We start from the raw sequence: 15,534 nt of genomic DNA, 5'->3' as shown, positions 1-15,534 counted from the left end.
CTGCTGAGGGAATGACTCATGAATCAATACAGATGAGTGAAATTCCTTGCAGGTCTATATGCTGTATTTCCACTCACACATCCTGCTTTAAGCTTGATTTTTCAAACACCACTTTGAGGGAATCGTGTTCATATTTGTGTTCTATTAGAAGTAATGTTCTGCTGTGAAGCGAGGTCCGTTCCTGCCATCTTTGCACACAATCTGTCACACCATCTGGCATTTGCACCCAATGGATCGTTCTTATTTTATACCCAATTGTGTAGATAGTTTGATTTTCCATGAAAAACTTGCCAGTTCATCAGAATCATATAAAATTTAGTCCTTTCTGCCTACATCCTTGTAATACATCAATGTATTACTTGACATCTTGGCTGGTGTCACCTGTACACTCAATAAGCACAATTTCTATTTCATCTAAAACAAGCAAACAGACCCAGAATCAGCTCCTATGAAACCATATTTGGAATGTTCTACTATGTTCCAGTGAATCATGAGCAACTACATCCCCTGTGACCATTCTGCACCCATGTCAAGCAGAACATATTTATAGTGCCCCTACTTTTTGGTGAGCACATTGTATGGCCTGAATTAAAACCATAAAAAAAGGTAAGGTATACTTACTGTTTCTTTGTGTCCTTTCAATCGGATACTTTTATTATGAAAGATCAGGAAGCCCAGTTCAGTAATTCAAATAAAATTTTTTTGCAAAGAGCAGTTATAGTGTTGGGGACGACACAGTGACAACTTCTTGGGTGAAAAACCATTTTGAAGGGAAGGGTCCGGCAGAAGCTTATTGTTCACATCTCTGCTTAAGCAGGTCCTTGGCTAAAGTATTGTAGTGTGTAGTTATTAAACCCGCATGGTTAGGAAACCCCTTTAGTCCACTCCTTTCTTGGCCAAACTGCTTTATTTCCAAGTGGTTTCCTCCTCCTTTATTTTTCTATTTTGATGATTTGAGAAATCAAGAACTAGAAGAGAAGAACAAAACAAAGCCCAGAAGAAAACATCAGTAATTGGTATTCACCTGATTTCAACGCTGTGTGTGGCTTCTATTGCTAAAGAGAATGCGACTAAAGGGGAAGATGGGAACTATTAATAGAGTTAATTACATTGAATTAACCTTGCCGCTCTCAGAAAAGAAATAACCATAGTGAACAATCAGATAGTTGAAACCAACCCCCTGCTTCTTTCCAGTGCTAAGATAACACAGAGTGGAGGAGGAATCAGTGCTGTGTCCCTGAGGTCTGCAAACTAAGGTTTATGGGCCAGATTCAGCTGGTTGCCTATTTTTGAGCGGTCTGTATGCTAAGAGTGGTTTTCACTTTTTTTTAATGGTTAAAAAAAAAATCAAAGGAAGAACAATATTTTGTGATTTGAAAATTAAATTACACGAAATTCACATTTCAGTGTCCATTCATACAGCCTTTATGGAACACAGCCATGCTCATTCACTTATGTATTATCTTGGCTGCTTTCTACAATGGCTGATTTGAGTATTTGTGACAGAGACGATGTGGTTCCCAAGCCTAAAATATTTATAATCTGTCACTTTCCAGAATGAGTTTTCCAATCCCAAGCAGAGTGGAAAAATTCAACTTAGTAACTGAATTTACAGAGGCAGAGAGGGATTTTAGTGACAATGGGAGAAAAGTTCGTGTGTGATTTGCGATGACTGAACTGCTTTTAAATCCTGGTCAAGGTTTTAAAAGGGCAGGCCAGGCAATTGGCAGGTACATTTCCCAGTGTGGTTTATGTCCTTGTGAGTGATCATAAGTGACAGTGAGGTGTAGACAGCATTTTTGGAAGAGCAACATCTTCTATACCTTTCTTTTCCTCAAAGTATTTTTCCATATTGTTAATGGTTAAAGGAAGGCCGATGTGGCCATTAACAAGACTTGCATTAAGCATTTTGCACCATTAAATATTCTTTTGAGAGACCTTATAATAAGGAGTTTTTCAGAATACTTAACCATATTTCTTAATTATAAATTGATTTCTTCCTGACTATATTCTTTTTTATTTTTTTTTAAATTTATTTATTTATTTATGGCTGTGTTGGGTCTTCGTTTCTGTGCGAGGGCTTTCTCTAGTTGTGGCAAGCAGGGGCCACTCACTATCACTGCCTCTCTTGTTCTCTGCGGAGCACAGGCTCCAGACGCACAGGCTCAGTAATTGTGGCTCACGGGCCCAGCTGCTCCGCGGCATGTGGGATATTCCCAGACCAGGGCTCGAACCCGTGTCCCCTGCATTGGCAGGCAGATTCTCAACCACTGCGCCACCAGGGAAGCCCCTGACTATATTCTTCGAACCAATAACAAGTACACAAAAAGAGAGCTTCGTAAAGCATCATAACTTTGCATTTTAAGGTATATTCCTCCTATAAAGACAACTGCCTGGAAAGATGTGAGAGGAGCAGTGCGTAAGCCATGATTCATCTCCAACTCTCAAAGTATTAGAAACCAGAAATCATGTTCCACTGAGCCACTCTGCTTTTCAAGAGACATTTTTCAGAAATCCAGATTGCCTTGCTAAATCCCAAATGAAAAACTCAAGCTGGAGTCACTAAAAGGCGTTCACACATTTGTGAAATTGGGGGAATTTATCTAATATCCCATTCCATTTGATTAAATCGGTTCTCTGGGTGAGTGAGTAGATGGTGCAAATCCACAGATCTGCATATGCCCCTGAAGGGACTGAGAATTTTAGATGTAGAAGGGACAAAGAGAGAGTCGCTAAATCTGTACAAATTAAAGTTTCGAGTCCAGTCGCGGAACCCAAATATGAATGATCTCCTAGCCCCCTGCTAAAGGAAACTAACTTCTCTCCATCCTTTGCATCCCCTTTCAAGAAAACAAGTATATTTGTGAACTTGAAAGCAATCGATCTTATTTTTTAAATTACAGAAATAACGAAATAACTGCATGTGTGCGTCTCAACCCGTTTCAGACGAAAGTAGGCGGGGCGAACCACGGCGGAGGCAGCTTCGAGGAGGTGCTGAGCTCCACGGCCCAAGCCAGCGCGCAGAGCTCGGCCGGCGGCCCCGGCCCCCGGCGGGCCGAGGGGGAGGAGCTGCAGTGCTAGGGCCCCGCCCGCGCCCGCAGCCGCCTCCAGGGACCCTGCCCTGCCCGCGCGCATCCGGATATGAAGACCAGAATCCCACTGGAAGACCCAGGCCTTGACCTTGTTCTTCAAATGGCTTCTCCTGAAAGTTTAATTAAATGATTTCCACTTGAATTTGTTGATGATGGACCACGTGACCATCACACTTCAGTATTCATAGCTTGTCATCTTTTAAAATGTCGGCTCCAGCAGGTACACAGTTGGTCACGACCCTTGTTTTTTGTGTAATTCAACATATTTTCCAAACATGTAGCTTAGTAACCATTTGCTTTGATTTTTGCTTGGACTCCTGTACGAAGTGCATGTCTTTGAAGGCTCAGTGCCCCCTTTCAGTTCTGTCCACAGGATGGAGCTCTTTCTGACCGTCTCTAGCAGTGAATGGGATGACACTCAGAATTTCATCAAACTGCTTCCGATCTCCCTCGCCTACTTTAATTCCTTATGTTTATTTAAGCAATTAAAATAATTGATTTTAATGACGACTTTGAATTCTTAATTTCTTTACGTTTCAGTTCTGCTGATGACCTTGAAAGGTGGTAGGTATAATTCTGCAGATGCTATTTTAAATCAACTTCTGCCAATTTGGAAAATATGAGAGAGGATATGTAAGTAATTATAACCTCAACTACCTTAGGATGCTGAAACAATCTACAATTCTAAAATTCTCTCTAATCCACCTAGAGTAGTAGTTAGCTTGGTAACTACTGAGTTAAGCAGGCAAGAGATAGCTGAAAAGGGAATTGCTAGAAAATGGGAGAAGCAGCGCTCTGCAACTGTTTCCAGTTTACAAATTGCTCACAAGAATGAAAAAAGCGTCAATCAGTACAATCAGATTTCTGCAGTACTGTTTACCTTCCACATCACATGCTTCTTTTTTCTTCTAAATGGGAACATAACATTTGTTATTAGGTAGAAGGTAGCATTTGTTGTTAGTAGCATCCTATAGCTACATTTTTTAAATGTACACTGTAGAATGTAGAATAGACCTACCAACTAAAAATTCACAATTTAAATAAGCAATATGTATATATACTCCATATAATATACATAATATAGAGAGCAATATATATAACTATATATTATATATAAATATATAATCCATATAATATACATAATATAGATAGTATGTTCATTGTTCATTTTTTAACTTATTATTAAATAGAAGTGGATATATGTAAATAGTGAAATAAGACCAACCTAAAAACTTCCATTGAAGTTAATGGAGCAGGACAATGCATACACCTAACTGAAAATCGAACTGGTTCAGGGCCACATAATCTCTGAGGCCTGAAATCTCAGGAGCAATAGGTGTGGGGCTATAAACTTGAAGCAGAGTGGACAAAGGAGCCCTGCCAGCAGGAGCGTTGGCATTCTCCCTAATTTATCCTTCCAGCCTGCTGGTTGAAGCCAAACTGGCTTGTGATTGTGTTGCTCACCCCCTGCTGCAGCGTGTCCTCGGTCTCTGTGACCAATCTGCAGTTGCCTGGTCACCTTTTGTAAACTCACTGCCACCTTCTTTTTGATTGCATTCAGCACCCTGCATTGTATTAGAAAATGCAGTTATGTTGCTATAAACATATTTTCATTCACCAACCTGTTTCTGCACACAGTAGCCTCAACCCTACAATCTGAAAACACAGGATTAAAATTAGGTAGAAAAATAATCAAGAAAATTAGTGTTAATGCCTCAAAGCTAAAATAAAATAAAATATATTTTATCTGCTTATTTTATTTATTTATTTTAATTTTGGGGGCTGCGCCAGGTCTTAGTTGCAGCATGCAGAATCTGGTTCCCTGACCAGGGATCGAACCCGGGTCCCCTGCATTGGGAGCACGGAGTCTTAACCACTAGACCACCAGGAAAGTCCCTAGCTGTTTATTTTAAACCATTCTTCAAAAATTCTAATTTCATCAGTTTTGTAAAAACTATATTCACATCACCTCTATTAATTGAAAAGTTTGTTTTTAATTAAAATTATTCCCTCTGATCTGGGAGCAATATAATGGCCATGACATATCTTTTTTCATTTTGTCATGAGATGTGTGAGTAGAATAATTAAATCAGTTGTTGGTTGGTAGGTCTCATCTTCTCACTGCTTAATCACTCAGGAGCTGCTCGTGTCTCCCTGACTTTGCACAGGCAAGTATGTCCCAACTTGACTGGCCGCTGAGTTGCCCTATTTTGTCCAGCTGGGCTTAGTTCACATGCAGTAGTTTAAAGTGTCCCACAAGTACTGAACAGTATTTGCACACAATGGACATAGCCTTTTGCTAACAAATCAAAACGACTTCAGGTCAGGCCAGCCAAGTATACGAAACGCCACAACACGTATGATACCAAAAATGCATCTCAATAATTGAAAACTCCAGTGTGAATTGTGATTACAAAATAAACTGTTTTTAAGTAAGCCATTCTGTAATTTAACCATTCATTACTTTTTAAATCCTGTTGCTTTGATGGAAAACATTCAGAAATTTACACCACTGCAAATTTATCTAAAACTCATATATCTCATAGACTATGACTATTGGTAGGTCATGTCAGCAAAGCAATCTTCCCTAAATTACACATTCTCTTATAAATCTGCTCTTGAACCATAGACAACAGAACAAACTGTCCTGATACGCCATGCCACTCACAGTGGTCAACGTGAAGAGAACTCTGGGAATCTAAGCGGCTCTTCTGCCACAGTGCATTGTTCCAAAATTACCCGTCAGCTTGAAGGTTGTTGAACTTCACTGTAAAATGGTGCATAAGGTTGTGAACTTTAACCCCAAGCCTCTCCTCTCACTTTTTATTAAATTGGAGTGTGGATGGGTACAATAAAGGAAGGTGGTGATAAGGTTAAACAGTGATTTAAATATGACATGTAAAGCAACTTCTTCAAGCCTAGCGTTCAAATATAATTTCAAACTATATTTGGCAAAATCTTACGGTTATTTTTGATAATCTTTATTTAAGAATGGTAAAATTCTTTATTCTACATTTCTACTTGACTTTCAGCTTCTACCATAAAGAGTATATATATCAAGGCAAACCACAAATAACATAAGTCTCCCATAGAAATCATCCCCAATCGCACTTTGTCTATAAAGAGTGGCAAGTTACTTAAATAAAAATGCTGTGTACAGAGGATGCTCTTCCCAAGGCACTTCGTTAGTCATTTATCCCAGAGCATGCGTTACAAGATTTTAAGACGAACAGGTTGGCCATTCTGTTAGAATTAGTATTTGTCAAATATAAGGGCATTGAGAATTACGTAAGAGCTAGGGAAATGGTAGCTCACAATGGGAATACAAGGAATTGTTTTGGAGATGATAGAACCACCCCCACCTCCACCGACCCGGATCAGCCCCAGGGACCAGGCAGGGAGAACTAGCCTGAGGTGCCCCCTGCAGACCAACCCTTCCAGCTGCTCCTCTTTTTGACTGCGGGGTAGTCTCTTCCTCATTACCAAGAGGTAACAAGGAATTGTTTTCGTTGAGTTCATGTTGGAGGTCATCAGGAGGATGTGACCACCAGCTGACCAGAGAGCTGGGCCCAGGCAATCGGAGGCTACTCACCCCCATCCCTGTGCGTGTAATGTGTGTTCCACCTACCATTCCCACACTAGGAGCTGTTTCAAGGATGCTGCCTTGAGACGGTAATGGTTGAGACCATCTGGACGGTACCCATGGCTGACTGAAGCCAGTTAAAGCTTCTATTTAAACTCAAGATTCTGACAGGTGAGTGCAGAGATCTTGTCTTGAGGCCACCCCAGACAAGCTGCATACATAAGTTGCCTTGTTTATGAACTGGCCACCTACTAAGCTGGAGTGGCTGCCTCTTCTGCAGTCCCTCCTTGCCCTCCGTGAAGGGAAGCCGGTCTGCGAACCAACAGTTCAACCCAAGAATAATTATTTACTCGGCAACGTAGTTCTAGGGGTTGTTATTCAGAAGACCAATTCCAGACCAGTAGCACGGGTATCTAAGAAGAAAAACACATTAGATTGATAATGCTTAACTATTTGTAGACGCTGGCTGGTGAATGCAATAGCTATCTTCTTTTACTGATCTTTGTTTTGTCCTTATTAAAGGATATTTTATTTATAACACCATTACGTTTTCTGTTTTTAGATATGTTAGCCCAATAAGGAAGGTTTAGGACTAAGTGTGAACCCTCATTTGGTAGGTAAATGGAAAAATGAGATAATGATTGTGACCAGTATTAAGTCTGACCCAGTAAAGACTTCGAGAGTCTCTGTGTGGATTTATGAAAATTACAGCAGGCAAACAACCCAAATAAAACTCCAGGGCCACAGAAAATCTTCTGGTTATAAATATTTGAACTTTATCAAGGGCTATTTTGTGTGCATGTTTTCATGCCAGGAGAAAAAACTCCAAAACACTGATAGATATAGTTGTTTTCTTCTTAACCATATCTCCAATTAATAACCAGACTTTGCTGACTTTCAACTATTTACTGCTTTTTACATACTGTTGCTGTGATGCAACAGCATTTCAGTGCAGAGCAGCACTGCTCTTCTCAATGCAGATCAGCTCTATGTACATGTCTGTGTTGCTCCTAGAGAGATCATGCACCTTGCTTCTGGCAGATTGGGTATCCATGGATACTGCGAAGAGTTTCCAAAGAAACCGTGCCTAGGATTCTCACCATGCCAGCCTTTTTAGGCCTTCTTCAAATGGAAACTGACATTTGAATTAAAGGGACAGGCATCATGCTCCCACCAAACTACTGAGCAGGTTTGCATGGATCGCCTTCCTTTCCTCACCATTCAGTGGCTGTGCAACATGTAAAGGCAAGCGGGCAGATTACTTACCCTATGCAAGGGAAATGAGGGGAAGAAGTCGGGTCTGATGTGTTCTCTCCATAAGGTCCCGTGTCCCAGTAATAACGCACATATTTCACATCTGGTGATAAATATTCTTATAATCAAGGTCTGAAGAATATAAATCAGCCAGGGAAAAACAGAGGAGGAGAAAGGATCGAGGGGGGTGGGGGCAGAACTAGTTACCAGGTTTACACGTCTATGATCAGGGGCCTAAAGCAGATCATAGTGAATTAAAAATCTGGCTGCAGAATCTGAATAAGGCAACATTTCATCTGATGGGAGAATGCATTATGATACTTTTGTCTTTCCTGGATCCTTATCACTAAGCCAGCTGAAGAATCTTCCTAAAAGCAATCATAATTAAATTTTCTATTGTTCAATGAATCTGGCCTTCAGGGAGGTAGGTTATTAACTCAGAATTAAAATCAGTAATAAATCTTCCAAAGTTTAAGGGTTTAAAATTTATTCAGTTCATAAAAAGTCCCCCACCCTCCAAGTCTTCATCCATGGCATTTTCAGGACCACACTCTGTTCTGTAGCTTCTTTTACTGCCCAAATTGTATCACGTTTCCTGCTGGAGTCCAGGCAATTGAAAATAAACAGACTCACATCTGGGGAATCAACAGACCAACAGTGGCAAAACACAATACCATGAAACAGAAAAATAAAATGTTTGTTACAGGGCTTCCCTGGTGGCGCAGTGGTTGAGAGCCCGCCTGCCGATGCAGGGGACACGGGTTCGTGCCCCGGTCCGGGAAGATCCCACATGCCGCGGAGCAGCTGGGCCCGTGAGCCATGGCCGCTGAGCCTGCGCGTCCGGAGCCTGTGCTCTGCAACGGGAGAGGCCACAGCAGTGAGAGGCCCGCGTACCGCAAAAAAAAAAAAAAAAAAAAAATGTTTGTTACAGGAGTGCATCTCACGAGTGTGGCTCACTGGCGGCGGCAGCTATGTTAGCGTTTCTTTCTGCCTCAAGTTCAGAAACAAGCTGGGCTATCTCAGGGTGACTGAATTTTCCTGCAATGCAAGAAGATAGGGAAAAAGATAATGACAAGTGAATACATCAGTTTCTCCAGCTGGATCCTAGGGCTCGTCAGGAGCTCGATTCTGTGATCTGACCCATACTTCACTCCAACGCAGAGTAAGATTCCAGGTCCTGGCGAGAGGCCAAAGGCAACCACTCAGAGCTTACGCTAGTCACCCCAGATGCTATCAAGCATAAGGATGAGAATCAGGCAAAGAACTACAGCTCAGGCAGAGCTGGGGAAAACCTCACCAGGCAGCCTCTGAATACCCCTACCACGAACTCCAGGGAAACTCAGGGAGGATGGAGCCCAGAGAACTGAGAACAATCGCTGTCCATTCTGAATCTGCAATTAGTTGTGCGGAACAATGCACCTACGTATAAAAAGACTGATAGGAAGACCAGGGGGTCTGGGCTGTCCCAGGACGCAAACAAGAGTGCAAACATCTACAATGAAACCAGCTAGTCTGTGCTGTCTTCCTGGCTCCTTGGCCCCTCTGGGCTTCTGCCCTGGGCAGCAACCAAGCTCCGAGCTATATTAGGTGGGTGGTGGCTAGCACGCGGTGGGCGGGGGGTGGTTAAACCCACCGTCCCTTCTTCCCTGTCTTCTCTTGCCAGTGCCTTTTGTTGCTTGCTCTTCATTCCACAGTTAACTCTATTCCATTGATTCGCTATGCTCAATCTCTTCTCTGAATGTCCCCTTCACTTTCTTGCCCTAACTGACACCTCCTCATCCTGAGGATACAGCTTTCTCTGCAGCCCCTCCAGCCATGGCTGTCTTCTGTCTCATGCAGCTCCTACCAGCAGCAGGGCTTGCCCTCCACACTCCTCGTTGCTTCCAGGCCACCCTCTGCCCCACTGTGTAAAAGTCATGCTGTCAGGCTTAACGTCATTCCACCAAAACTGCTTTTACCAAGGACACCGATCAGCTCCATGTGGCTAAATCCGACGGCTACTCCTGCCCTCTTGAAACGCTTTCTTCCCTTGGCTTCTGGGACCCCTGATTTTCTTCCTGCAAATCTATTCTTCCCCCCATCTTTCCTGTCTAGTGGAAAGTCCAAAATCCTCAGACTCCTCTTATAAACACCCCATACACAAATCCTGTCGACTCTATACTCAAAATAAATCCAGAATCTGACTTCTTACTTTTTCTACCATTACTACCCTCGTCCAAACCAGGGCAAGAAATGGGAAGAAACCATTTCTTACATCATTTACACTGTTTAAGTTTACTAATTTTTTACTAGAAATAGTGCACCAGAGTGGAAAGTGCAGTGAATCTTAATATCAACTCAGCTGTGGGCACATCACCCTCTTTCCAGGCTCAAGTTTCTTCCGCAATAAAATGTGGAGTTTAAACCAGATGACCTTCCAGCTCCCATAGTTTTTTTTGTTTTTTCTTTTGCGGTACGCAGGCCTCTCACTGTTGTGGCCTCTCCCGTTGCGGAGCACAGGCTCCGGACGCGCAGGCTCAGCGGCCATGGCTCACGGGCCCAGCCGCTCCGCGGCACGTGGGATCTTCCCGGACCGGGGCACGAACCCACGTCCCCTGCATCGGCAGGTGGACTCTCAACCACTGCGCCACCAGGGAAGCCCTCCCATAGTTTTTGATTGTACTAGTATTCTCATGTTTCATTTTCTATTTTTCATTGTGAATGTACCAAAATAGAAGATAATAGTATTAAAATGCAAAGAACAACATAAACATAACATATTTTTATTACCTTATTGGGGAAATATGCTATCTAGTATCCCAATCATTGGTCAAACCTTTTTTGGTAAAGAGTCAGATAGTAAATATTTTAGGTTTTGTGAACTATTTGGTCTTTGCTGTCAACTACTCAGCTCTGCTGCTGTAGCATGAAAGCAGTATAGACAACAGAGAAAGAAAGAGCGTGGCTGTTTCAGTAAAGCTTTATTGATAGAAACAAGCAGTAGCCAGTTTGGCCCATGGGCTATAGTTGGCTGACCCCTGGTTTACAACATTATTCCACTGAACCAAAGTCAAACATTTTAAGCATCACCTATATCAAGGACAGATAAGACAAAGCTGGTTGGTCTCAGCCCTCAAACAGCTTACGATAGGGTGGGGTGGGCAAGTGGGGTTTTGGAAAGAAACCCAATGACGAACATCGTTACGGAGAATGCAAGCCAGACTGTGACAACGCTAAGGCAAGCTGCAGACCAAGGGCAGATTGAGCAAAAAGAAGGGAACGCTCAGCTGTGACAGGGAAGATTAGGAGAGGAAACCAGACAGCTGAGTGGCCTTAGCCTGCAGAGCTGTTCAGACGACTTAAAAATTGTCAAGATTTTATTTTTAAGGAAGAGGAAAGCCATAAACGTTTAAAAAACAAAAAGGTGATGATACCTATATCTACAAAGGAGGAAAGCACTGAGACATGCAGGATGAACTCATGAGCCTAGCAGATTAAATTAGGTGGTTATAACAACAGTCCAATACAGAAATAATGAGGGCCTTGTCTAGGGCAGAGGTAGTGGGGCTGGAAAAGGGAGAAGGAAAATCACATCAACTTCATTACAATGCAAATCATATTTTGGAGCTGGGACTTTCCTCTACTTGATGAGGTCACAAAAGGGTCCAGAGAGGCCCCCCCAAAATCATCGCTAACAGTATTCTCAGGGGAGATGGAGGCTGAGCTGAGCCTGAAGAACTCCCAGGGAAGAGAGATGGAGTTCTACTCCAGGGAGCAACATGAACACCAGCGGTCAGTGCACCTGGTGCCTCACTCTAGAAGCTGAATCAAAATGAAGGTAGCGGGCTTCCCTGGTGGCGCGTGGTTGGGAAGTCCGCCTGCCGATGCAGGGGACGCGGGTTCGTGACCCGGTCCGGGAAGATTCCACATGCCGCGGAGCGGCTGGGCCCGTGGGCCATGGCCGCTGAGCCTACGCGTCCGGAGCCTGTGCTCCGCAACGGGAGAGGCCACAACAGTGAGAGGCCCGCGTACCGCAAAAAAAAAAGAAAAATGAAGATAGCTAAGGCTTCTTGCCAGCCATTATTCTAAGCACTTCACATATATCCTCAAATAACCCTATAAAGTAGATTTTGTAATTATCCTCAAGTTAAAAATAAGGAAACGAAGGCCCAGAGCTAGGTTAAGTATTAATTTACTGGAAGTTACGTAAATTGTATGTGGCAGAACCAGGATTCAAACCCATGCGGTTTGACTTTAGGCCTGTGCTCTGAAGAGCTATAATGACGACGGTGACTTCAGCTGTTCGGAGCTTTCTCTTTTTAAGCCTCTATTTCTACCTCCACCTTAACATGACCTGACATCTATAAAGCACTTACATATTATAATGCATTTGACATACATTCTCTCTCTTGAATCTCAAAACCAGCCTATGTCTTAAGTAGGGTATTATGACTTCCATTTTTCAGAGAGGTCAGGAGACTGCCTGGAAGCACACAGCTAGTATGTGTGATGTGAACCTGGTGCTCAGACTCCAGGGTGGCAATGCTCTTGTGCACTAGGTCACCCCATACCATAAACTCCACCATTTGCTTCTTAGATGCTCCATACGAAAGTGTCAGAGGAGGGTAACAAAGTGGATATATAATGTTATGACTAACATTTTATATGCTAGGAGTAAATTAAGCCAAACTAAAGTGATGCTTATTGAAAAGAGCATTGCGTACCTGCTGTGGAATTGTAGAAGTCCTGCAGTCTCCCAGGTTTGTTCTCAAGGTCTTCATATTCAGATGCCTGAAGAATCATTTCACATTGATCCAGCTGCTTCACAAATTTAGCTTCTGCACTAGATTGGGTCTCATATTCCTAAGTAAAGGGACAATTAAAGCCACATGATGAGGGCTGCATGATAGGTTATTCCAGGAAAATTCTCATTCTGGTACCTGAAATCAGAGTCACAGCTAAAAGCACATCCTGCACTGGCCACATTTCTCCACTGCATACAAACCCATCACAGAGACTAGTCACCTGCAATTCCACAGCTTAACAGCGGCGCTGTATGTGGGAAGGCGGTGCTCACAGCTCCATCTATTCCACCCGATGCCTGCGAGGCCTCATGTGTTCACGTGGACACTTCCAAGCATTTTCCTTCCTGTTTAGTAACTTATCTTCAAGATTATTATTCTTTAATCCACCTGAGTAGAGCAGGTCTTTCAAATTTCAAGCTAATATTTCATCTCATGCTTCTCAAATTATTTCCCTCTCCATTTAATGTCACGTTTCCTTTTCCTTTTGAAGTGAATTTCTAGCTTTCTCATTTAATTTCGGTTACCACTCTACAGCGGAAATCTCTGTCCTTGCTTTCCAAATAGGGGGGAGTTAATCAAGTCCCTCCGGGTTATGACTCTTGAGGATACAGCCAAGGTCTGAGAACTCTTCATGCCATGGGTATGTGCATGTGTTGGTGGCAGGGAGGCGGTGAAGGTAGTGGACGGGGTGTGGCTTTTTTACCTTTCCTCTTCCCTTTGTTCCCTCCCTCCTCAGTGCAGACCAGAAATAAGAGGCAGTCTGCTTCACAGTGCATGACACATGTCACAAAACCACCAGTCCCAATTAATACTATATAGAACCATTCTTCTATTAAGACCAAAGTATTCCCAACTGATTTCCCTGCCAAGTTCTCATTTGTAATTCCACCCTAGATGTGTTCAGATAATGAACCTGTCATGCTTTCTCAGCAGGGTGATGTGATGTGAATCACTGAAGATTTCTTGGTTTTTATTAGATGCAGCTCTGATTGGGGTTTTCAGAACAACAGAAGGATGAGGATTTCAAGCAGGAAAGAGATACAACTTCCAGGTTCTCAGCATGGAAGACCGAAGGAAAGAGAGAGAGAGGAAAGGAGAGGAAGATCAAAGGTTACCTCCCTCTCCCTTGGGGAAAGATTGGCCCTCCATGACGTATTGACATATATAAGGTTTGTCTTTTATGTGTTCCACTTTGCCACCTCCTAGTGACTCTCCCTCTGCGACCCAGGACCCTCATGTTGCTGTATATCAAACTCCCACCAAAATACTGCACCTGTACTTCAAAGGATAGAACAGAGAGAAGCTTTTTTAAGGGGTACTTGTTAACCCAACAGTATCTTCAGCTGTATGTTGGGAAACAATCCAAGGGCAGGTGAGTGTGCCAGGCATTCAGCACATGGCAGGGAGCACCTATTGCTTTGCCTTGGGATTCCAAGGGTTATTTCTTTAAAGCAAAATGCAGGTGGTAGGGCGGATATCTTTCTGTGATACTTTGAGGAAAAAAATGAAAATGTTTTCCCTTGACTTACTAAAATCTGACTTCACACTTCTATGGTAAAAGATAAATTATAATCAAGGATATTTAATTGCTTTAACTAGATGTGACCCTCTGGGCTGATAGCTATTTACAGTTGTGAATAGCAGTGATTAACATTTCAGAAATCAATCAACTGCCATTTTCTATGTAACCAGTACTAAGTTCCCTGGGTACAGAATGACCCTATTTTCTTAAATCAAAATCAGAACATATGGACTGGAGACAGAAAAATAGAGTGTACTATGTGTCAGGCAATATTCTAACTGCTTTACATATATTCATTTGATTGCCATGCAACCCTATAAAATAGGTATACTACTATTAGTACCATTTTATAGATGAGGAAATTGAGACACAGAGAGGTTCAGTAAGTTGCCCAAGATCACATAGCTAGTAAACAGAGGAGCCAGTAATTTGAACCTTGGAAATCTGGTACTGAAGCCAATGTACATGAATCTAAAACATGCGTAGGTCAATATGAGAGTCTGTGTTCTCTGTTGAATAGTGTTCCCACAAAATCATGTCTACCTGTAACATACGAATGTAACCTTATTTGGAAATAGAGTCTTTGCAGATGTAATCAAATTAAGATAAAGTCATAATGGATTAGGATGGACCTCAACCCAATGACCGACATCCTTACGAGAGGGAAATCTGGGCACAGATACAGACACAGGAAGAACATCACCTGACTAAGGAGGCAGAGACTCGAACAACGTATTCAGAAGGCAAGGATGTCAAAGCTGGAAAACGCATTCACCAAAAGCTAGGGAGAGGCAAGGAAGGATCCTCCCCCAGAGCCTTCAGGGAGCACAGCCCTGCCAACACCTTGATTCGGACTTCCGGCCTCCAAAACTGTGAGACAATACATTGTTGTTTTAAGCCATCAGAGTTCGTGGTAATTTGTTACAGCAGCCCCTGGAAACCAAGGGTCTCTTACAATTAATAGTAACTGACACAGTATCATGAATACAAAAGAATTATAAATGCTTGTTCAATTAATTAACATACAGCGTAATAACATAAAGAAAATGCTGAGTTAGGAGGCAAGCTTGTGGCCTTGCTTTGTCACCAGCTAGCTAAGAGACCTTGGGGAAGGCAAAGCTCTTTAGTCTCCAGTCTTCTTATCCATAAAATAAGGGAGTTGGAAACAGGCTTTCTTTCAGCTATAACCGTACAAAACTCTAACAGATACAGTAAAGAGCGAAAGAGAGAGAATATAGAGATAATTAAAAAATAATGAAGAATATAATAAAGTAGCCACTGCACAGTATCAGGGAAAGA

At 42.5% G+C, this 15,534-nt stretch overlaps 2 protein-coding genes across 2 annotated transcripts in view; one reads left to right on the top strand and one right to left on the bottom strand.

Annotated features, from left to right (window-relative positions):
- TPD52L1 (TPD52 like 1) overlaps positions 1-3,222 on the top strand; it is a 48,552-nt gene extending 45,330 nt beyond the window's left edge. Inside the window, 1 exon segment of the mRNA XM_007447981.1 lies at positions 2,947-3,222. Coding sequence (XP_007448043.1) covers positions 2,947-3,222 — 276 coding nt within the window.
- A 5,185-nt stretch (positions 3,223-8,407) lies between these two features.
- The window catches only part of HDDC2 (HD domain containing 2), an 18,365-nt gene continuing 11,238 nt past the window's right edge, over positions 8,408-15,534 (bottom strand). Inside the window, exons 5-7 of the mRNA XM_007447975.1 lie at positions 12,633-12,771; positions 8,850-8,967; positions 8,408-8,624 (exon numbers count right to left, since the gene is read on the bottom strand). Coding sequence (XP_007448037.1) covers positions 8,870-8,967; positions 12,633-12,771 — 237 coding nt within the window. The 3' untranslated portion in view covers positions 8,408-8,624; positions 8,850-8,869. The remainder of the gene's footprint in view (positions 8,625-8,849; positions 8,968-12,632; positions 12,772-15,534) is intronic.

This window comes from Lipotes vexillifer, unplaced genomic scaffold (genome assembly GCF_000442215.2).
Source record: "Lipotes vexillifer unplaced genomic scaffold, Lipotes_vexillifer_v1.1 scaffold756, whole genome shotgun sequence".
NCBI classification, from domain to species: Eukaryota; Metazoa; Chordata; class Mammalia; order Artiodactyla; family Lipotidae; genus Lipotes; species Lipotes vexillifer.
This window is presented reverse-complemented; position numbering and strand designations above follow the sequence as displayed.